The 23,702-nt window shown below is 39.8% G+C and overlaps 1 protein-coding gene and 3 pseudogenes across 2 annotated transcripts; 1 reads left to right on the top strand and 3 right to left on the bottom strand.

Moving 5' to 3' along the window:
* Window positions 1-2,082: 2,082 nt before the first annotated feature.
* On the bottom strand, window positions 2,083-5,205 carry LOC146470897 (uncharacterized). The gene is made up of 2 exons (XM_085121391.1): window positions 2,900-5,205; window positions 2,083-2,494 (listed from the first exon to the last, which is right to left on the bottom strand). Exon 1 carries the CDS (start codon window positions 4,649-4,651, stop codon window positions 4,079-4,081), a length of 573 nt encoding a protein of 190 aa, XP_084977517.1. The 5' UTR covers window positions 4,652-5,205; the 3' UTR covers window positions 2,083-2,494; window positions 2,900-4,078.
* Window positions 5,206-6,519: 1,314 nt separating this feature from the next.
* LOC146470896 (uncharacterized) lies at window positions 6,520-7,293 on the bottom strand (annotated as a pseudogene).
* A 10,149-nt stretch (window positions 7,294-17,442) lies between these two features.
* LOC146470895 (uncharacterized) lies at window positions 17,443-18,483 on the top strand (annotated as a pseudogene).
* Window positions 18,484-18,817: 334 nt separating this feature from the next.
* On the bottom strand, window positions 18,818-22,542 carry LOC146470894 (uncharacterized; annotated as a pseudogene). Its single transcript, XR_014866927.1, has 2 exons — window positions 21,570-22,542; window positions 18,818-19,931 (listed from the first exon to the last, which is right to left on the bottom strand). The product of XR_014866927.1 is annotated as an uncharacterized LOC146470894 (transcript).
* Between the last annotated feature and the right edge of the window lie 1,160 nt (window positions 22,543-23,702).

Here is a 23,702-nt window from a genome sequence, read left to right as displayed (position 1 = left end):
CGAAAGTAGAAAGAACTCTGTATTCTACCATAACAAATCCTAACAAACATACGAAGTCTTTACTTCACTGACGTCGTCCGCCATTACTACTAAAAGAGTGAATGCAGGTCAGTTTCCGGTATAATCGGATCTCAAATCATGGCTGCTCCGAAGAATAACCCGATGACGTCACCTCCCTTAGGCTGATGTTATCTTTTCTCAACCTACGCATTGGCGCACTCAAAATGGCGGATGAACAGAGGGCACTGATGGCCATGTCGACAGTTCTTCTTTTTGAAGAATTTGCTGCTTGCTGTGCTTGGAAAGGGCAGGTTTCCCTTAAATCGAGTAAGAATCGTTGGATGTTTCGAAGTGGTGGTACCAAGTTATAGTCCAGATGTCATTTTGGGATGAGTAGAGAGAGTGTCTGCTTGGTGTTTGTCCAGAGATGATCCCTTATCAAGCCCATGACCATGGAGGCAGAGCACCAGTTGAACTTAAGAAGCAAATCCTCATTACCATTTGGATGCTAGCGAACCCCGAGTGTATTAGATCAGGATCAGATCGATTTGACATTTCTTGATCAACTTGTTATGAAGTATACATGCGAGTCTGTACAGCTATAACGAACAACTTGGCACAGAGATTTACTCATCTCCCAGAGGGAAACGACGCAAGAAGCACCGTTCAAAAGTTTGAAGAACAAAGGGGATTCCGGGGTATACTGGGCGCTATTGACGGAACCCATATCCCAATTCAAGCCCCCTTGAAAGACCCAGAACAGTACATAAACAGAAAGAGTTTCCATTCTTTACAGCTACAGGTTGTGTGGACATGGACATGAAGTTTATAGATGTTTTCTGTGGCTTTCCAGGATCTGTCCATGACGCCCGGGTGTTTAGAAATTCCCCACTGTTTGTTGATGCTGAGAGAAACAGAGAGCTGCCATTTCCCGGTAACTCTCATTCGATAGGTGATGCTGCCTATCCACTTAAGCCAAGGATTCTTACACCCTTTAAAGATACTGGTCGCCTAACAAGACAACAACAACACTACAATTTCATTCACAGTTCAACCAGGATGGTGGTTGAAAGATCACTAGCAATCCTTAAAAACAGATTTCGGAAGCTCAAAACATTCATGCTGAAACAAAAATTAAGGATCTTCCGGTTGTTGTGGTTGCGGCATGTGTTTTGCATAACATATGCCTAATGAATGAAGATGATAATGATGATTTCCTGGATGAGGGAGATGATGGCAGTGACAATGGGGATGATGATGATGATGATGGTTTGTTTTTTTTTTTCCCCGGAGATGCAGAAAGAGAGGAAAAGCGAAATCAAATTGCAAGGGCTCTGTAACATGTGACTTTGACCTAATTAGTCGGTGAAATATACAACTTAAGCCGTGTGACCTACATCTGTCCCTGCTGAAATTATTATTATGTAATAATAAAATTGTCTACAAGATCTCTAAACATTAGCAACACAAAACTGCTGACAGAGGACAAGAGGAGTGAATGTTGGTGACATACGTTTCTGAAAGCACAGTCATAGTTAATAACTATGACTGTAAAGGAATAAAATCAGATTTTTTAAATAAATACAAATGATCAACTGAAAGCGTGTGTGAGATCAAAGACAGTTGCTTGTTTAATACTCATTGGTACTTCAATAAGCCGTTTTACTAAATTCTGAAATCAGCTCTAATCCTTTTTGAATGATTTCTCAAATAACTCTAGAAATCCACCCATCACATTCATTTTCTCAGTGTGCATCTCTCTTAATTCTTGCATTCTCTCTTTTTCCCTCTCTTCTCTTGTTTGTGTGAATTCTTTGAACAGAGAGACAAGATCATCTTTTGCTTGTGGTTTTCTTTTTCGTTCTTCATTTTCTGACTCACTGCATGTAGCAGCTTTGTCAGATTTGGACTCTGGAGCTATCTTAGTACCAGCACGACTGCTGCAAAGTGTAAAAGGTTGAATACGTGCATCTTCTTGAAATAGATCGCTCATTTCATCGAAGTATGCACAAGTTTTGCGGTCATTTCCAGAGGTGTTATTATGATCAACTGTGCTGATGTATGACCTTTTCAAGTTTTTATCAGGAAATCCCAATTCTTCCATCCCTTTCCCAATAGCCTCCCACACATCTTTATTTCTCTTTTTAGGATCTTTGAAGTCATTTCGCCTCTTTTCATATAGATCCAGTAATGCTAGGTCTTGTTCCTTTGACCACTGTTTCTTTCTATTTGCAGTTACAGAATTTACTGGTAAATGATTGGATACTCCATCATCACTACCTACACTCGCAGACCCTTCACTACAGAAACTGGCTGGACTAGTTGAACGCGATTCTGGTACAGGGCTAACTGTTCTTGTTGATACTGGTGGATGTGTTTGACTTAGCCACGAAGGTTGCACTGACCCTGATGGTGAATACTGTCCAAGGGACTTGCGTTCAGCCATGATTGATCCTCAGGCCAGTATTGGCCGTGGTTGATCCACATCTTCAGTCTTAAAAACATAAGCATGTATTGGTGTAAGCTAAAGTTTAAAATGGTGACATGTCACGGTGTGAATGTGTTACATCAGTAATTCAGCAGGGTATAAGTTTATAAACTTTTCATAGAATAAGTAGTGAAGTGTTACGGTAATTTCAAGCCTTTATTATTATAGGAACGGCAGAAAAATAGTTAAACTCGTGCGGTATTGGATTACAGTAGTATAGGAAACCCTCTAGTGTCTGAAGACCGTGTCAATCGCAAGTAAGCTTATTCACTGAGGTATTTCACGTCCTACAATGTCTATAAATCGGCTCTACTACCCATTGTTGCATCGTAAGATAGAGTGAAATGACTAACAGATAAATTCTGAAGTAAACGGTACTTGTTTCATGGGCTTAAAAAAGATAGAACTCACCTGATCTTCCACGTTGTGTGTTCTGAGACAGTTTTCCCGTTCTGCGCCAATGCGTATGCATAATTAGCACAAGAAAGTCCGCTGTTCACGGGAATAGTTTAGCAAATCCTTTTTCGGATTTCCCAATCAAACGACAAAAAAGGAAATCCAAAAAATCCGGATTTGGATTTTGTAATTGAAATCCACCCTGAGAACGGATTTCTCGGAGGTGAAATCCGAAAGGTGAAATCCGTTTTCGGATTTCGCCTTCGATTGGGAAATCTGTCAAAATCTAAATCCAGATTTCCCAATCGAACGCACCCTTGGCTTTGTATAGCAAATGAGGAGCCTCTTTGAGTGGCAGTTGCAGGTTTGTGCTTTGGTTTTCCTGAGTCAATGTTCCTATTGTCGCTTCCAAGATTACCGTACACCGGGTGTGTCACAACTCGGGCTCTCTTCTCGATGAACGAAGTGATATCTTCAACATTAACATCGCTTTCCTTACGTTGGATAATGTCATCGACTGTTTCACGCCATTTCTCCCTCAGTCCACAGGGCAATCTATCTACAATCGTCTTCATAGCGTCAGGATTCTCTAGTTTGTTGAGGTATCCGATATCCTTTAAAGTGTTTCTGCAGCTTGTGAGTCACATGGAAAAGTTTTGCAGTGCGGCTCCATCTTCAGTTCTCATTGGTGTACCTTTCGTAAGTCGGCCAACGTAAGCGGCTGCTTTCTTGTAATTCTGACCATATTTCTCTTTATGAAATCTGCGCGCTTCCTTGTATCCCTCTTCTGGGTCCATGGCAAGACAACTTCGTAGAAGTTCTTGTACATCTCCAGCTGTGTACTGAACGAGGAAGTATAGTCGTGCACTGCTGTCGTCAGTTTTCGTTTATTATGAGGTTTTCAAACGCGCGAATGAAGCTGCAATACTCTATCGGATCACCCTTGAATATGGGAACTTCAGGCTGTGGTAGCAGTAATGCTGCATTGTGACGCCTTTGTTCTATCATCAGCCGTTCTATTTGCTTGTTTTGCTGCCTTTGAATAGTCATCATGTGGGCTTTGTCGTTGTTACATAGTTCGGTTCTGTCCACACTCGATTCAGCGTCTCTGGCGTTCGCATCGGTTAACTTACTTTCAAGTTTAGGGCCATGTATCCATTCTTTGGCATTTGGGTTTAAGGGCTGGCGAGTAACCTAGCTTTCTTGTTGGCATTTGAATTCCGTTTCATCAGCACAATTCTGTTCGTTTTTCTGCGGAGGCGGGAGTTGTGGGTTTTTCTGAATAGGACTCTTCGTTTTTCTGTGGAGGCGAGAGTTGTAGATTTTCCTGAACAGTCTCAATTTCATTATACACCCGCTCTTTGGTCTCGCTTTGGCTAATTCTATTTCAAGTTCGAGCGCTTCTCGCTGTTGCTGCAGAGGCAATTCTTGTTGCAACGCTATGTTTTTCTCAAGGTTCTTGGCTTCCGCTTCTAAGGTTGCCTTTCTAACAATGGCATTCGCCTTTGCGATCGATGTTAAGCTGATACGGCTAAGTTTGGAGGATTTCAATTTGCATGACAGTTTGCCTTCTCCGGCGTTGCTGACAGAGTCTTCCGGCCGGACGTCATGCGGGTTTATGGGATTTTCTAGAAAATTCGTGATCCTCTCTTTAAGATAATTAACTCTTGTCCTTTCGGTGTTGTAATATTCATCTGATTCTTCGATATTCTCCGGATTTTGTAGATTCTTGTGGTAATTTTCGTGAGCAACGAGAAATGTCTCCATTGCAGCTTCTAGATCTAGAGCCCCTTTCTTCAGCTCGTCAATGTTCAGTGATGGATTAGATAGCAGTTCCGATGTTATTTCGATTTCGGCAAACTAAATTAAAGGAAAAAGGGCGAACAACTAATATATATGTTAACAAGCTTATACAATAAAATGTGGCTTACTTTAGTCTCCTAAGGTACTGATTGCTTTAAAATATCTTTGTTCGGTTTCTATCTTTCGTAAGGTTCCAGATGTCACTCCTTTCCCTAGCTGTCGCAGATTAGATTGCTTTTGCGCCCAACCTGGGTATATACCACGTGTTAGAACTAATTATGAGTGACAAATGATTGGCAATTAGTATTTATAAGTGAATACTTTAAAACTGGGCGTGTAAAACTAACAGAGAGTGCCAGGATTTTTAGTTTTTCATAGGGCTCCGATGATATCCAAAGATGTCCGAAGACTTCCGAAGATGTTCCAAAGACTTCTGAAGACTTCCATCTAGCCAGTAGATTGATTGATGCTTTGAATATTTATAAGATAATACATAGCTCGTCTAAAGACTGGTAATATTGAAACTGGTCATTTTAAAACCATGGCAATTTAGAAATAATAATAATAATAATAATAATAATAATAATAATAATAATAATCAAACATATTTATACAGGATTGCTGCTTCAGTTTTAAGAAGAAAACTGCTTCAATGCAGGTCCTGAGATCACAAATATTCTAGGATATTAACATTAAAAGGAAGTTTCAAAGTTATAAATTCGAAGAAATAAATAGATGTATAAATCTATAAATAGATGTCGACGTAGGTGTTTAGTAAGAATCATATCAATGTACGATATTATTTATAAAATTATCAGCTAAAACAGCAATATCTTGCTTATACGAGTGGAGTTTACGATTGTTTAAACATAACTCATCAAGTGTTCGGATGCTGAATTAAGCCCCAGCCGCTCTGGCTACAGGAGGTTATTAAAATTATAGTGCAGTCTGCTACTTTTTTATTGGATAAGCCCTGTATTAGTCAATTATTTCACCCAGGAGAATTTGAAATGATCATCTTTCATAGCTACAACCAGTTGCAAAAATAGTGAGACACTCCAACCAAAAATCGCCCTTTACCACTTCAAATTGCTGCCGCTCATAAATCTGTGAGACATGACAGTACCCCCCTCCCTCCCCTCCATACAAAGTTGTTCCTCCAAATTTTGAGCGTCATCTTGCATTGCTAACAACATTGATAAGGGGGGGAGGGGGAATGGAAAGCACGTGATCACGGCAACTTCATTTAAGGCCAAATATGTTACAGTGTCTCAAGTCTTTTTGCAACTAGTTGTAGGTCTACGATTTTTTCTGCTTTGTTCCTCAGAGATGTTAAGTTTTTAACATAATTTGTGTCATTACGAAGTACTATCGCCTTCGGCTTTGCCCTCATCTTTCAGTGGTCAATTCAGTTTCACCGCATTTCATGGTCTTTATATAACAAACACCATGTAATTAGACTTGCCCACCTGGACATTCTCCTTTGTCTCATCTCACTGCAGATTTAAATCAAAATGTTTAAAGCTCATTTAAAGCAAAAAGGCTGTTCGATGTTAAGGCACTTGTCTGCAATTATTTCAGAGTGCAAAAGTTCTTGTCAATCCTGTAAGTTCTTCAAAGATCTACCAAGAGCTGTAGAATTACCTAACTTTCTAGAGTAGACTGAATAAGTACTGAACTGGATAAATCTTAAATTGAATTCTAAAGCCAGGGGTGTCGCCAGCTTTTCGACTGGTTGTAGGCCTGGCTGACTTTTATTTCTACATATCCTGAAAATTGCATGCATGACTAGTTCATACTGACCTCACCAACACTTTGAGCTCTTAAGCTTTTTAGCTCACACCAACAACACATAATTTATTCAAGGCTTTTATGAAAAATCAGCAGAATTCTTTGTAAAATTTTCTTTATGCCAGATGTAGCATCAAGGTCTTCTTGCTATATGAATTGCCTGGTTGCAAAACCAATTCTCACATGGTAGTCACTGACTTGGACAGCGGGATCTTGATACTCGAAATCAAATAAGTCATCTGCATCAACGATAGATTGGATGCTGACAAACCTTCCTAATAACCCTTTAACTAGTTTCATTATACCGACTTGAACCTTGTGAATCATAGGCTCTTCACATTCTAATAGCGCAGTAAATGAATCAAAGACTGGCGGTACACTATGCAAAAAAAGCATATACACCTTAGTTATGGGGGTCATCTAACTGTTCTACTAAAGTTACGACCTTAGACTTGTCCTTGTCCTTTTCTTCTCCATGTGACAAAAAGTATGACTTCAATGCATCGTATTGGCTGAGAATTCTATCTATACATTTCATAAGTGAAAGCCAGTGAGTGCTGCTGTGTTTTAAGATTTTCCTGGTTTGAACATTGCAGAATTGTTGGTACCCCTTCAAAATTTCCTTTCTCTTAGAACTTTTGTCAAAGTGATAGTTGAGAGCTATAACTAGCTGTTCTACATCTAGCGACAATTGGCTTGCTTCCTTTTTACCACATAAATGAGCCAAATGGCACACGCAACTAACGGGATATACGTCTGGGCTAGGCTCAGTTTTCTTAGTGAAGATGCTGTTATTCTTACTCATCATAACTGAGGCATTGTCAATGAAAAATGCTATGCATTTGTTCCAATTGACGTCATATACTTTCATCATCTCATCTATTTTTTCGAAGGTGTTTCCTGCTGAAGCCTGGTTGCAAACTGCAAAGTCGAGAAATGCGGTTGTGACAAGGCCGGAGGATGTATTCATGAATCTAAAGAAATAAAAAACAAGACAAATCAAAATAAGGGGTTTTTTTTTCTAAAGGCGCAGAATAATGGGTTGGCTAGCATAAACACTTTGAATATTACTTTGAATAGCTAAAATCAGATATAACATTTACCTAAACATTAGCGAGAAGAGTTTTCATCTTCATCACTACTTCCATCTGTAGCAAAGCAAATTGGTTGCTTTTCAAAGATTCTATCAAATGCTCTTTGCTCAATGGGGCGAGTGCTCCCTTAACTATGGAAGTGGTTTTTGTTCTAAGGATTGACGATGAAAATACATGTAGGCATCTGTTAGTTTCGTAAAACAGCGATCGGATGTAAGTACGACTCTTAAGAAGTTTCATTCATACCTCAGAGCTCTAGTCTACGACATAGCACATAAGTAACCTTAAGAAAACGAAAACATCATCATCATCATCATCAGGTTGAGCGCCCTCGGAAAACATACAAAAGTTAAAAGCACATTCGATAGAAACATTTATACTACCTTGTCATTCCAGGAAAACATTGTATATAAAATTAAATAATTAAATAAATAATAAACAAGAAACTGTCGGAACTGCTTCTCCGGACAATAAACTCACACTCGCGATAATAAACACAACGATTTTAATGTTTAAGACACTCTCCAGCTCATTCGCCATGTGTTTTTTTTTACAAGCTCTCAAAAAAAAGACATAGTCGATAACATCCTATATTATTACTAGATAGCCACGCACAGGCACCGCTGGCTCTGGGAAAGAACGCCTGTTCAAGAATAAATCGTACAAAACTAAACAATTACAACAGTAAAGTTCAACTACCGACAGCAAAATCTCACAAAACAAAAAATGGCCTTATAAGTGTCCTCCAGATCAACCTTAAACATAGGTTGTGGTTTGTTGATGCGATCAGAAGGACCAAGTTAGACAAGCACTCCCATAACTCGTCCGGAGAAGGCATTGTGGTGCTGTTTTGGAGGACCTCTCCTGCTGCTCTAGTAAGCCTGGCTATAGGGATGAGGCCCTTGATTAGTGATTCCTGTAACTTCTGCAGGCGAACATCCATGCTTTCTGTTGTTTTCTCCCATATCTCAGAGTTGACTTTTGTCACTCGAAGGAGTTTACAATTTTCTGGCCTCTTGATCTTTTAATGATGATGATGATAATAATAATAATAATAATAATAATAATAATACTTTATTTATATAATGCGATTTCCAGCGATGTCCAATCGCGCTTTACAATTACAGCAAATAAATTTCATTACACCAAACAATACTGAATAAAAAAGGAGGAAATTACATTTACATGTTTAGGTCTAATATTTCTAATGTACAAAATGTCTTAATGTGGTATTCAATTCGATGGAAAAACTTTCCTAAAAAGATGAGTCTTAACTATTTTCTTAAAAACATTCAAGTCGTCACAAGATCTTATTTCAAGTGGCAGGGAATTCCACAGTTGGAGTGAGGCTACTTAAAAGGACCTTAATCCATAACTACAGAGTTGATATTCCATGTTAGCAAAGCGGTTACTGTTTAAAGATCTTAAATTACGTGGAGGAATATACTTCTGAATTAGTTCTAGATTAGATACGAGGGGGCTAGACCATTTAAACACTTCAAAGTCATTAAAAGAATCTTAAAAACTATGCGCTCTTGTACTGGTAACCAATGCAGTTCATACAGTACTGGAGATATGTGTTCACATTTAGCTGCAATGGTACCGATTCTGGCCGCTACGTTTTGAACATGCTGATTTCTCATCAAAGTTACTTTTCGTTTAGCCAGAGCCTGCTCATTTAATCCTGAAGACAGGATATTATCAACGATGAACGATATCTTCTCATTGAGAGGTTTTCAGTCTGTTCATCTTCAGTTACTTCCTTAATGAGGTCCTTGACAAGGACACTTTGGGAGGTTTTAGAGCCATCGCTGTTTCCCTTTTTTGCAGGTGGCTCCCCTGGGTCACCGTCAGTTACACTCTCCCTGTCCTCTTCTCCAGAGAGGAGTAGTTTGTCTTCCTCGTTTCAGGCTGCATCGTAGGCAGTATTCAATTCTTTCACCACAGGGCAAAAGTGTTCATCATACTTGCTAGTTTGTCGATCTTTAGATTCAACACTGCCAACCCTCACTTGGGTTGTTTTTCGGGTAGCATCAGGAAAACTGGCCACGCCAGTCTCCACTGCATGCATTGTTGTGTCATGCTGAGCATCCTTCGCATTTGACCTTTTTTCCGTTGAACGAATTGAGCTTTCCTGCTCATTTACGGCTGACTTTTTCGGCTTCGCTGAGTCAGTTTTTGAATGCTTTGTTTCCAGTAACATGCCATCCAAAACTCGGTCGGCCATCATGAGAGGCAAAAATATATGCCAGAATAAGACGGTCTGCCTCACAAACCTAATCAGTAATATTTCCTGCCCCGGTATTTATAATGGGGCAGTCAGGTTTGGTTGGTTCGCAGTGATGGCGCTTGTTACACAAAGAAAAAGTTTGAGCTTCACCAACCACGCTAAAACATGGAGAACGCTCACGTAGAATGACCAATCATGTGCATGCGTAGTATCTCATGGAATCTGCGGTAGATGCCTGGTAGAATTGCTGTCATGAGGCCACTGGCGGCAGTCTACTAAGGCTGCTGCCCTGGTATGGTAGTTGGCCAATGCGCCAGTAACGTGGGTCTTGAGCTTCTGGGCATTATCATCAACTTTAAAAATAGGATGGTTGGACATAAATGAGACAAACCAAACAACAAACAATCCTTGCTGTTCTTGACCCATTATGTACCAATAGGCAACCGCGCCCACGACCCCCAGCCCCCCGGCCTTTGTTAATCATTAACCACATTACGCGAGAGTTAAATATTAACCATATGCGTAGTAAACACACACACAAGATTGGGTTTCAAAGTAAAGTTTATTCAAAGCAGCATAGACTGAAAGGCCAAAATATGCCAAAATGTAGAAAAAGAAAGGCCAAAATGGTGTTAAAAAGCCATCCCGCACTGCACGCATTGAAAAGTAGTTACCACAGCCCGCCCCGAGGGAGTCTTAATTCCCACCCTCTTGCGCCGAACACACTGCCTTTTCCTACCCTCGATTTTTTCAGAAATGCTTACCTGCGTTGCCCTCCCCAAGAGAAAGATTGTCAATTTTCCGACGCTTAGATGATTGCGCGATCAAAACGGTGCAAAAACCCCGCAATTAGGTGCTTAGAAAGCCTAGTGCGAAAATCGGCCTGCTTCAGTTTAGACCTACCTGCCCCGGTAAGAAAATGATTCTGTAAAAGCATTACAGACAGAAACATCAATGGCATGCCAAGACAAATACTTATACCACTTCTTGCTTGAACGACCAAGAGAATAGTAATTCCGAAATTGGTCGGCAAGATCAACACCCCCATACTTGCATTGTAGAGGCCGATCACCGCTGGTTTGCAGACCTGTTGATTGCGTCTTTGAATGACAACATCTGGGGTATTAGGGTTTATATTTGTAGAAATGACACTGACATCCCATTTGTCGTGTCATTTTGTGAAAACAATCTTACCTTTCTGGCGAACAACCTTGTCTCCGGGACGCAATCTTTGCCGAGCACATGGCGGCAAGTCTGCGATTTACCCGAATGGTCGCACAAGCATAAGTCTTTTGGACCTGTAAATGTTCTACCAACCTAACTGAACTAAAAAAATTATCAAAATAAACATGATTCTTGATCATGAAAGGGTTGATCAGCTTGTTAACGACATTGTAGCCCAACCCATGGATTCGCTGATTGCGCACATCCTTACCCAAGTAAACATCGAAATTCAAAACGTACCCGTTGCTCGAGTCGGCGGCCTTCCACACCTTGATCCCGTATTTCGTCGGTTTTGCCGGCATGTATTGACGAAAAGAAAGCCTACCTCTAAATGCGATCATACCTTCATCAACGGCAATATTTTTAGTCGGCTTGAGATTGGTTTGGAATCTGGATCGAACATAATTTAGAACAGGTCATGACTGGGATTGCCACGGGCCACTTCGCATGATGAATCGTTGAAATGCAAAAAATTATTTATTTCTTGAAACCTATTTCTGGGCATTACCTTCTTAATACCTACATTTCCGAAAATGTCATTGCTTGACCAGAAGAAATTTGCACTGGGAAGCCTCACCATGCCCATAATTATATTTATCCCAATGAAAGCCTAGATTTCCGCGAGCACGACATGTTGAAATTTAGCAAGGCGAGCGGGGGAATCTGCAAGCTTTTGGCGAGCGTTAACGTTTGTTTCATTCACAATCTGTTCCAATAAATCATCGCCCACAAAAGCTGAAAAGAAATCTAATGGTGTGGGGTTATCAGGAAGCTCAAAATTAATGCCGGAAGCCGAAACAAAATCAGGAATGCGAAGATCCGTAAGCTGATCGGTCCATCAAAGTTCATCAGGATCTTCTTCTTCATCGCTTACCTCTGATTGTGCCTCTCTCGGGAAATCTTGCCAAGATTCTCCAGTTCGCATTGAGAGATTTCACCAAAATGATAGTGATCACTGCGAGTCAGTCGAGATGCCATAGAAATGATGATTTTTTTATTGTTTTTTTTTTAATCTTTAAAAGCTGCGATCTTGCCCTTACAAAAAAAACCTGCACGTTGGCAGATTGCACTGAGATGCATGACCACGATCTCCACAATATCATACATTAGAAGACATCCACGATTTCGGCGAGAGTACCGTGATCAGGGGAGATTACCATCATCAGTTTGGCGAGTACACCACTTGCTCACTGATACAATAACCAAGCTTGAGTCGAGGATTAATAATATCGAACTGCATTTCAAAGAAAAAATACTCTTAGTGATAAATGGAAACCGTTGGTGTCGCATTAAGTCAAGTCGTTTCGCTGAAATATTTGAACCACTTTGTGTTGACGAACTCTTTTCTTAATGTTTAACATCTCTCTGAACTTAATGCAGTTGTCATGTCGACAACTTACCTTCAAAACAGTTGCGATACAATGGACTCTTAAGAGCAATTCTCCAGGAAAGTGAAGCAAAGTTGGAAATGAAAAATTTTAACCCCCCTTCAATTTTTATGTGGAGGTAGGCTACCTTAGGGGACAAACAAAAATAACCATATTTGGATCGTTAGATGTATCGTTGCCATGGTAACCGCACTACATGACGTTGGCCTTAGGACCATGTTTTGAGCAAAAGTTCCATTCTCAAAAAGTAAGAGTAAACAAGTCTGGTTCTCGGGTGCATGTGAACCAATTCAAATGAAATTTATACAGATGGTAGAGCCACTCTTCCAGTATATAAAATTTGCCGTTAAAATAATTTGGGTTTTATAAACAAGAAGGAAATGCTCGTCTTACTGTGATCCCTGTCTGTTATTTTGACAAGCAGGAAAAACAAGCACAGCCATATTCATAATTTCTCCGAAAGTACTCTTTGCACATCAACCAAATTAGCAGCAGAGATAGCACAGGTATTGACGTTTATAAATATCATAAAATCCATTTGGGGAAAACTATATTCTGGCCATGGGTGCTGAAGACACCTGGAACAAATTGCAAAAAATTACAAAATTGTTAATTTTGAGGGCTCTAGTATTTGGCTCAGACAGGCTTTAGAGAGAGGAAATTAGCTTCATAAGTATATTTTATCATCTTGTCTGTTACCTACATTTAGTAAATAAGGTTTAGGCCAACAAATTTGATAAAATATAAAATGATAGAAAACCTAGCTTGAAGGTTTTGGGAATTTCTTCAGGATGCTTTCGTCGCGTGGTTCTCTCCAGTGTCTCTACTTCGCATGCTCCGTTTGTTTGACCAAATCTAGTGCAGACTCTAATCTAACAGTTACTCCCATCGAATATTCAGTTTGCCGTGTTTCAGACCAGAGATGATAATACAAGTAGCCTGCATACACTTGACAAAGAATAGTTGACAAGGTCCAAAACGTGGTCGTAATACTTGCGATTTCTGCCGTTGAGCACCTAAATTCATCAATATTATCCAACCAGGAAGTAAAGTAAATGTGTCGAGATCAATGTACAAAGCAATTGTTTGCCTTTGAACAATCCAAAGTAACAACTTGGCTAAAATCGAGTCAGATATTGGGATAGTCGACAAGCCAAGAATGGTGAATAAACTGAACGCATAGGCCGGAAGTCCGAGAAGCACGACTGCTGACCGGATGTAACACAATGTAATGGCATGTGACTCCTGATGTAAGTGTAATGATATCCTCTTGTAATGGGGTTGTTTTACAATGGCAATGGTGAAGAAAGCCAAAACAAAACAAAACAGAAAAAAAAGAAAAACGAAAACAGAACGAAATGAAAACAAAAACAAAGGAAATGAAGCTGAACTGTAGCTTGGGTGAAAATTGAACGCATGATCATAATAGCCGCACTCAAAAAAAAGATTGCTTTTTAGAATGTGAAAATGCAATTACAAATTCAGTGCTGATTTGCTATTCGTGACGAGAATTAAAAATTCACACGTGAAATGTTACATTTGTTTACCTGCACGGCAAAGAATAAGATCCATTTTGACACTGATTTCATCACGGTTTATACCAAGTCCGTAGGCTTGCACGTGCCTGGAAATATCCCTTTGACATTCACTGAGTTTTATATTGTTTCCACTGCACTCACAAATGTCCCTTTTGGGATTTGAAAAAGAACAACTTTCCATTGTCCCGACTGGGATATTTTCCTTCGCACGACGATATGCAAATTTCCCTTACAGTGTGACGTTTTTGATCGACGGCAGAAATTTACTTCCGGTCACCCCTCCCCCCACCAAAAAAACAACACAAACAAATAAATAAACAAACAGAAAGAATGCCCAAATTTGGGCAGGCATTAGGTACTGAATTTGGAAATTTATCGGCCTGGAGAAGACTTATTTATTTCTGGAGGAGAGGTGGGTCAAACATTCCAACTTCGTAACTTCTTAATGTTCGTGAGTGGTACAGTAGTAGCAAAAACCACGATTTATAACAAAATGAATCAGTTAAAATAAAGTCCAACGATCACAGTGGGCGACTTATCTTGTTGAGCAGGATTTGGTGACTTCACACTGAAGATCAGTTAACACTGTCTTGAGTATCGGCTTGACAACAATATAATTGAGTTGAAAATCTGTAGTAAAACAGAAAATTGAGCGCTTTAAGTGAGTTCTTCTGAGTGATCCAGTGATCTTATTGGTTTCTGAGTAAAATGAGTGCACTCTAACATCTGATACACCCAATGGGAATGAAGTTGATCATGAACTGATATCCATGCTTCATTCAAATCAAGATCATGTAAGTCTTCAGCTTGGCTTATACCAAGACATTATATCAAACCGGCTACAAATAATAATAATGTTTAGTACCCCGTAAAAACAATTGCAAAAGCTTTTTATTAAAATGAAATAGGGAATGTCTACTTCCAAAATCTCGAATTTGCTCTAAAAATTCAAGAGGGGCAATTGCTCTCGCCCAGAAGATCTATAAAATCACACATTTTCACATAGTTTTTCATCAAAATTATTGTGTGAAATCTTACCTCTTTCTAAAAGTAGTTATCCACATTTGCTGCTTTAATCCATCATTTTTTAGCTTAACAGAGCTAAAAATCCAGAGGAAATGTCTCCTAAACGCTTGAATCCCGCCTAAAATCTAAAATGAAACGGTCTTTTCATGAGCCTGCAGTGCCATATCTGCTGACCAAAATGGCTTTGTTCATGCCCAGTCTTCCCAGTCTGAATGAAATCCAAAATGGCTGCCGGTACTCAGTCAGGCTCCAGTCGCTTTCTTGTTCATTTTAAAAGCTACACGCTCAGACAAAATTGTTGAAACGGTTCCCTTCCTTCTTCCCCTTTTCCCCTTCAATGTTGAATTTCACCGAGCCGGAGTGAAAGACACGCTACGAACACAACATTGAAGGGGAGAGAGGGCGAGTACGCGTTATATTATAGGCACGTTCGTTATCTTGGGTGTTAACTGAAGTGTTTCAACTAATTTTGTCTGCAGTTGTCTGAGCGTTGACTGACGCAAAGATAGTACTCCAAGATTAGAAATTGTTACATAGGTTTGTGTCGCGCTTCTTTTCAGGAACCTGCGCGGTGTTGCCGTTTTTTGTGTGTTGAAATAAAGCTATAAAAACGTTATTTATTATTCAGCATGCATTGCCATGAACAATTAGAACTTATTATTTCTTTTCAGTAGTGCAAATGATGAATTACACTGTATTGAAACAGATGTGGTTAATTTCACCACTCAGTTCACCTATTAATTATTCATGCGTGCTGCCATGGTACAATGGTGAAGTGAATTCCATAACATCATAACTTGTTTTTGCCTGTGAACGTAACTCGTTCTGTGTACCATTTGCTGTACACTAACAAGAAAAGGATAACACACACGTTTTGCTAATATTTAGTTTCCTGCAATGTTTCCTTTGGCAGATACCAACGGTTCACCATGGTGAACCGTTGCGTGTAAAGTAAACAGGATAATTGTCTTTTTAATAAACGGTTCACCATGGTGAACCGTTGCTGATTCGCACAAATAATACATTATTTCTATAAAGTTTTGCTTGAAACTCAGACAGTAAACTGTACAATTGACATCTGCATTAACAGCTAATGAGCTCTTTTTTAAAAGGCGTAAATCCTAAAAGAGGCATGGTGAACCGTCACACGTGGCACACGCGCGCGTCACCACATCAATTATTTGATGTTAGCTCTGGAAAATTCTTCCTGTGTAGCTACAACTCCAGATTTCCTTGACTATAAGTTACTAGATAAACCATTCGAAGTTGCCTAGACCTCAATGTTGGCAAGTCGGAGTACGTCTCTCCTGACAAGCCTACTTCACCGTCAGCCATATTACTGTGACTGGACAAAACGCCCGCACTTTCCTACACTGTGTAGAAACTCGATCTCTTTGCCAAAAATCTCCTCAAAAAACTGTTTTTTTTTAAACGCTTTCTAATTCTATTAATCACTGCTAACACATAGACAAATGAAATGAAATATAGCAACTACCAAAGGTAACGAAAACTCCCAAGCATCTCTGTCCGTATACGTTGAAGATAACATATTTTCTCTAATTTGCTACAAAAAAGACACGCTCAGACAAAATTGTTGAAACGGTTCCCTTCCTTCTTCCCCTTTTCCCCTTCAATGTTGAATTTCACCGAGCCGGAGTGAAAGACACGCTACGAACACAACATTGAAGGGGAGAGAGGGCGAGTACGCGTTATATTATAGGCACGTTCGTTATCTTGGGTGTTAACTGAAGTGTTTCAACTAATTTTGTCTGCAGTTGTAGCATTGCGCTTGAAGGTCGTTGGTATTGCATTGCTGTTCTTTGTGGCATTTAATTGAGTCAAGATTCATCAAAGAAGGTTTGAAAATAATAGTGTTTTCACAAATGCAGGTCAGTGTACGACCAATAATAATATTGCAAGCACAAGCTTTTTAGTATTAAAGCTTTCCTTGAAAGGAAGCCAGTTGCAAATACTTATATCAGGTGCTCAACTTGGTTTTATGTCTTTATATGTCCAATATTAAAATAACACAAATACAGCTCACTCTTGTGGTATGGACAACGACTATACAATTCCTTTCTCTTTCTTCCAAACCATTTGTTTTTTGTTGCATATTAATTAAAATTTGCCATGGTTAAGATTAAAACTTACAACAAAGAAACTGTGAATTATACATGTAAATTCCAGATTCTAGAGTGAAGTTCTGATTGGTGTCAACCCAATTATTACAATGTGTTACATTAGATTTTCAAGTACTTTATGGAATTCTATGGACACACCTGTCACTCCATGAAGTTTAATAAAATCCCATGGACGTCCATGGAACTCTATGGAACTCAATGGACACTGCATGGAATTCTATGGAACTCCATGGACCGTCCATGGAACTCCATGGAACTCCACAGACACTCCATGGAGTTCCATTGACATGCCATGGAAACTCCATGGAGTTCTATGGAATCCCATGGGGTTATTTCACACGGGTGCTAAGCTCATCATGGCCTCCTGGAGAGACGAAACAAAGAAACAGTATAGTACCTACATTACAATGTGGCAAAAGTTTTGTAATCAGAGGCAGATCAGTCACATTCAACCGTCTGTAGTGTCTGTTCTTGATTTCCTAACTCTGCTATATCAGCAAGGCCGCACATACAGTGCCATCAATACAGCCCGAAGTGCTTTGTCTATCTATATTACTTTAGAAAATGGGACATGCGTAGGGAAACACCCTCTAGTATCTCGGTTAATGAAAGGCATTTTCCAGCAAAAACCACCGAGACCTAAGTACACAGAAATTTGGGATGTGTCCATTGTTCTTTCATATCTTCAGTCTTTATCCCCTGTGGATAATTTTGCCCTTGAAGGAACTTACACTGAAACTTGTTGTGCTTCCTTTATTAGTTTCGGGCCAAAGAGGTCAGACCGTTCATTTGCCAAGCATTGACCACATGGTCTCTGTAAATAATTGCTATACCTTTCAGATTGTTGATCACTTAAAACAAAGCAGACCAGGTGTCAAACACCCTCTTGTAGAACTCAGACCTTTCAAGGATGAGACTCTCTGAGTTGTAACTACGTTAAAGGAGTACCTAACAAGGACAAAATCCTTGCGGGGCTCAGAAGGCTATTTGTTTATTAGGTATCACAGACCTTTTAAAAGAGTAAGTAGAGACACCATTAGTCGTTGGGTTAAGTTGGTTCTGACTGACTGTGGAATCGATACATCCAGGTTTAAACCACACAGTACTAGGGCTGCCAGTACGTCTGCAGCCAGTAACGCTTCAGTAAGCCTTGAGGATATCTTGCATACAACTGGATGGTCCTCAGAGTCTACATTTGCAAAGTTTTATAACAAGCCTATTGTTGAAGAGAACACATTTGCTGACAAGGTGCACAGCAATGTAAGCAACACAAATTTGTAATAAATGTTTTGTTGGTTATGCTTAATGTTCGTGTTGCTTCAAAATCTCATGTGATCTCACAGCACGATAACAAGGTAGAATGGTAAAATTGTAAGTTGAAGTTTGATTGAGATTCTACCGAGTTATAAAGTGCTGGGAGATCACATGCCCTCCCAACCCACCCTTTGTTGGTACCTGTGAGTCACTCACATTAAGCCTTTGAAGACTAAGTTGGCGCATGCGCTGCTATCTCATGTAATCTCCCAGCACTTTATAACTCGGTAGAATCTCAATCAAACTTCAACTTACAGGTAGGTCTCGTTTAATTTTACTATTCTCGTTACGCTACATTGATCTGGTCAAGTGAAATGCAAGAGTTGAAACATTTGGAAACGTGTAGTAAACTGCTCAGGGGCACCCAACGGTCTAGAAGGTGTTACTTGCCTCAGAAAATTCCGATGTACATTTATAAAGACTGTAAGACAGTGCCTCAATACTGTATATTAATAAATTCAGGTGCATCTGTGTGCCTGTTTTTATTTACTAGACACTTTACACTGTCAATGGAAGATTAAAAGTGACGTCATTGTACTGACCTCTATAAAATGGACACTTCTCCAATATGGACACTTTGCTCTGTCCCTTCGGTGACTGTAGTAGAGAGGTTCAACCGCATTTGTAGAAATATTTGACGGAAAGTTCAACCTCCCACTGGATCTAAATTATAGTCTATTAAAAGTGTCATACACACCTGTGTTGCTACATATTCGTGCCATGTACCATAGTTCTTACAAAACTGTTAGTGGACTTGTACTGAAAACATGAGAAAACCCACAGTGGTCCGCCTGCTAGTCTCTAGTGAATCATTAGAATACTTTCTGATTAACAAGAAATAGAAAGTATCCTATTAATTATTATTAAAAACTGGATCATTGTATAATGCAATTCCAGGGTTTTGATTGGCTTAGCGGCCATGGTATATGAGCCATAATACCATGCCCGAGAGGTAGTGACCATAAATTGTTTTCTGGTTGCTCTTAAAAAGAAAATCTACAAGTCCTACCAATGTTACGTGATTGCTTTTAATAAAACAATTATTCCACTCGCGCTTGTTGGATATGAGATGATTATAGCCAACTCGGCGCTACGCGTCTCGTTGGCTATCTATCATCTCATATCCAACTTGCGCTCATGGAATAATTGTTATTTAACTACAAATTCTAATTTTAAAACTGCAAGAAAAATTATTTCCTTCCAAATATACCTAAAAATCACCCAAAAATTCATGAAACACCCCAAATCATTGATTTGTGTTATGAATGGATGGTTTTTGTATTGCTTGAAATGCAAACAAGATATTTCCATTTGACCAATTTTAAGCGGCGTGAAAACGGCTTTCAGGTAAAAACAGTTGCCAGCAGGAAGAGTCTTGGGCGCCTCTATTATCAGATGTAACAGTTGTGAGTACCACGGCTGAGTTGGCCACAGGGGGACAATCATTATGCCTTCTGCTTTTTCCATCTCTATCTTCTGTAGACAACGGGGAATCAAACTAAATGGAGGAAAAGCATAGAAAAAATGGTTTTCCCAGCTGATAGAACAAGCGCCTACATATGTTGCTTCAGGATCAGGTTTCCAGGATACATAGCAGGGAACCTGAGCATTCAGCCTTGAGGCGAAAAGGTCTATTGAGGGTTTCCCCCAAATTTTAGTCATCTGTTCAAAAAGGTCTGGCCGTAGCATCCATTCCTTGTTGTCATGAAAAACCCTGGACTCCCTGTCGGCATCAATATTTTTCTTTCCTGGGATATGTGCTGCAGAAATCCAGAAGCCAAATGGCTTTGGCAAGAGAGTTGCACTCAATGGAGTGTGTACCCCCCATTGAATTAATGTAACTAACAGTAGTAGTATTGTCAGAATAAATGCAAATATGGATAGACTTCATAGTGCTACAGAAAGCTTTCAGGCCAAATAATACAGCCATTAGCTCTAGGCAGTTGATATGATTATTTTATTCTGCCTCAGTCCATCTACCGCCTGTTTTCTCAGTACCCATGACTGCGCCCCACCCGTTGTTGGAGGCATCAGTATACAGAGTAACATCAATCTTGGAGTTAGGTGTACAAATAGGGTAAGCTGCCTTGTCAATATTGTAGCAGCACCATTGTAATTCTGCAAGGCTTTCTTGTGATAAACTCACAAGTGCCTGAAAATTTCCTTTGTTTTGTCTGAGGGCCATTGTCTTATCAGTTTCTAAGTTTCTATAGAAAAGAGGGCCATGAATAACACCTGGAAAACTGGATACTAAAAGTCCAATAAATTCTGCAAGTTCTTGAATTGATATACTTGCATTGCTCAAGAGCTTACTGCATCGCTCTTTGATTCTTAACACCTCTTCAGTTGGGAGACACACTGTCATATTAATAGAGTTCAGTACAAAACCTAGAAAAACCAGGCACTGGACTGGTTTAAGCACTGATTTAACAGGGTGAATAATAAACCCCAATCTTGTAACATTAGTTTGACACTGATGTGCTGTATCTCCTTGTAGATACGAGTCATCAATATATCCCACATTTAAATGCCCCTTCTTCCTAAAGGTGGCATAGACAGGCTTTAAAATCTTAGTAAAAAGGCGAGGGGCACATGAAAGCCCATTTGGCAAGCATGAGAACTGAAACAGTTTTCCTTTCCAGCTGAATCTAAGGAATTTTTGATATTCTTTATGTATAGGCACCAAGTAATAAGCATCTCGCAAATCTACAGATGCCATGTAGCAGTTCCGCTTCATAAGCCTAATAGCAGATTGCAAAGTGTCCATCTTGAAATGATGATACTCTACATGATCATTAAGACTTTTTAGGTTCAATATGAGCCTACAGGTGCCATCTTTCTTGGGGCGAATAAATATAGTAGATATATATTCACCAACACAGTGGGTTGTTTCCTCGATTACTCCTTCATGCAACAATTTTTCAATTTCTTTTTCAATGATGTATTGTTCCTGAGTGGAAAAACCTATTCCCCTTGGAACCACCTCTTGCTGAGGAAACTCAGCAACAAATTCAATTTTGTAGTGTTGCACACTATCAAGAATAAAGGGATCAGAGGTAATATGCTGCCACTGGGAGGAAAACTGCTTCAGGCGCCCGGCAATAAAGTCATTAGACAACTGTAGGTGTTTGCTCACCTCAACATCAACAGTAGAAACAGGATCCGGGCTCTTAGTGACTACTTCATCTTTTCTTGCTTCGTCTTCCTTGGAGGGTTTGTTTGTCGATCGTTGTAGCGCCATCCTTAAAAAGGCTTCCAAGTGTTCTGGTCTCTCTCGCCACGGCTTGAGGAGCGGGAGGTGTAGTTTCTAGGATTTCTAGAATCAAATGGGGGCCTGCCAAAAGACCCACTATTTGTGGTAACCTTTTTTCCCACACGATTGACTTCTGTTAAGTCTTTAACCTGCTTCGGTAAATCATCCCCAAACAACTAATCTGTGATGGCGAGGGATGAAGAGCATAGATGCTTATAATCATTATGCAAATTAGGCTTTATAAACTCTCTACGCCTGTGATTAAGCTCAGTATTTGCATTAGCAATCAGAGCAAAGGCATCAGTAGCCTCTTGAAGCAGTTCGTTTCCAGCTGGAAACGAAGGTATTTGATCCACAAGTTTGTTTATCATTACAGTCAAGGCACACATACCTTTGAATAGTGACGTTTGTACTTTTTGAAGTCGAACGTCCTGTGATCGCACAGGTGGGGTTAAATTGTCCCACACTGCCTGGTTAACGCGTACCTTCGTTAGGCTTTCACAGTTTCCAGGACGGTGGTATTTGTTCATTTTGTCCTGGAGCTTTTCCTCAGGCAGTCCATCTTTTATCAATGTATTGATAATGCTCGCCAGTTCGCTGTCCACATTCGGACCCGTTTTCTCCTTTTGTAAATCATTTTTTAGGCTATTAAGCGCTTCACTTTTTCCCTCATTAGAGGCGCTATTAGATCGCTGAAGCAAATTTCCGACAGACTTGTCAACATCAACGGTTTTCTCGCTGGATTCTTTAGATGACATGGCTCGTCCAGCTCACCTGCTTCTTCGCGGGGGCTTCATCCTCGTGGTCCGACTCAGAGCTCTCGTGGTTCTCCTCGAAAGAAACCTCAAGGTCAGATTTAAAAGACTTAAAGTGCCTATGAAGTAAAAATTTTTTTTGCGTTTTTTTAAAGTTTACCATGTCTTAGTTACGAAATTATAAAAGAAATGCGGTAGAAAAAAACAATAAGGTGCTCTTTTAGTCGTAGAAAGTAGCCCAAAATGACAAAAATAGTGTCCCTGGGACTGGGAACTAGTTTAGCGTTTGATGACGTAGCAAATGCCTCAGAGATTTGTTTACAACACATCTCGCCTTGTTAATACACGGAATCGCCTGATACTTTTATTGCGAAAATTTGGTGTTCAAGGTTTCTCCCCAAAAAAATGTCGGACAATAACGAAGTAATGTCCTTTACCGAAACTTTTCCAACGGATATCTGAAAGAGTCAAGCGATTCAGGCAAAATGTAAGTTGCTGCAATCGTTCCGATGTGGATCATACTGGCGTCGAACAGCTCAAGAATATAAGACGAGGACGAAGATCAAGATGGCCTTACCGCTACCGTTCTGCGCGCTCGATTCGAAGGTGACGTTTCGATGAATGATTTTTTAGTACTTGGATATATTTTGCCGAAATGAAAAGGCGAAGAATTACGTAGTTCTGTTTGCTAGAAATTGTCTCTTCAAACTCGATTTTGTTCGATTTGAGAATGTGAGAGAGCACAGATGCTATAAATGGAAATTGCACAGGCCGGTCAAAAACTCACTTTTGATGGAAGTAATAGTTTTTAAACTTCAGATCGAGCGCATCAGTTAACTCACAAACATGATGAATTTTCTGCGATGACCAACACGCTTACGCAAGATCTTGACAGACCCGGCTAAGCGACTCCCGCTGTGTGTCTGTTGTGTTGACAAAAGCCTTTGTAGTTTTGCTCTCTTGTATAAAAGATTCTTCCCTTTTGATCAAAATGTGGTGAGACCGCTCGTGATCGTGAGGGGAAATGCTCAAATATACTGACTGAAGGTTTTCTTACTGTTCGTTAGGATTAGTTTTCGATATGCATGACAATGCGTATGCTACAATTCCCGGGTACAATTGTAGCTCTGTGGCATTTGTTTAGGTTTATCGGCTCGAATAAAGCAAGATTTCTGGGAGCGCTAAATAAATTTATGTCATCTGCCAAGACTGAGGATCCGTGGATTTCTCAACCGGTGATTGCATGCTCATGTTATGTTAA

Source organism: Pavona decussata, unplaced genomic scaffold (genome assembly GCF_977016875.1).
Source record: "Pavona decussata unplaced genomic scaffold, jaPavDecu1.1 SCAFFOLD_109, whole genome shotgun sequence".
Classification (NCBI taxonomy): Eukaryota; Metazoa; Cnidaria; class Anthozoa; order Scleractinia; family Agariciidae; genus Pavona; species Pavona decussata.
Note: the sequence above shows the minus strand (reverse complement) of the source record. Positions and strands in the feature narration are given on the sequence as shown.

Excerpts from the sequence above, each read along its gene's own strand:
- LOC146470897 (XM_085121391.1), bottom strand. The coding sequence starts at position 4,651 with ATGGAGACATTTCTCGTTGCTCACGAAAATTACCACAAGAATCTACAA.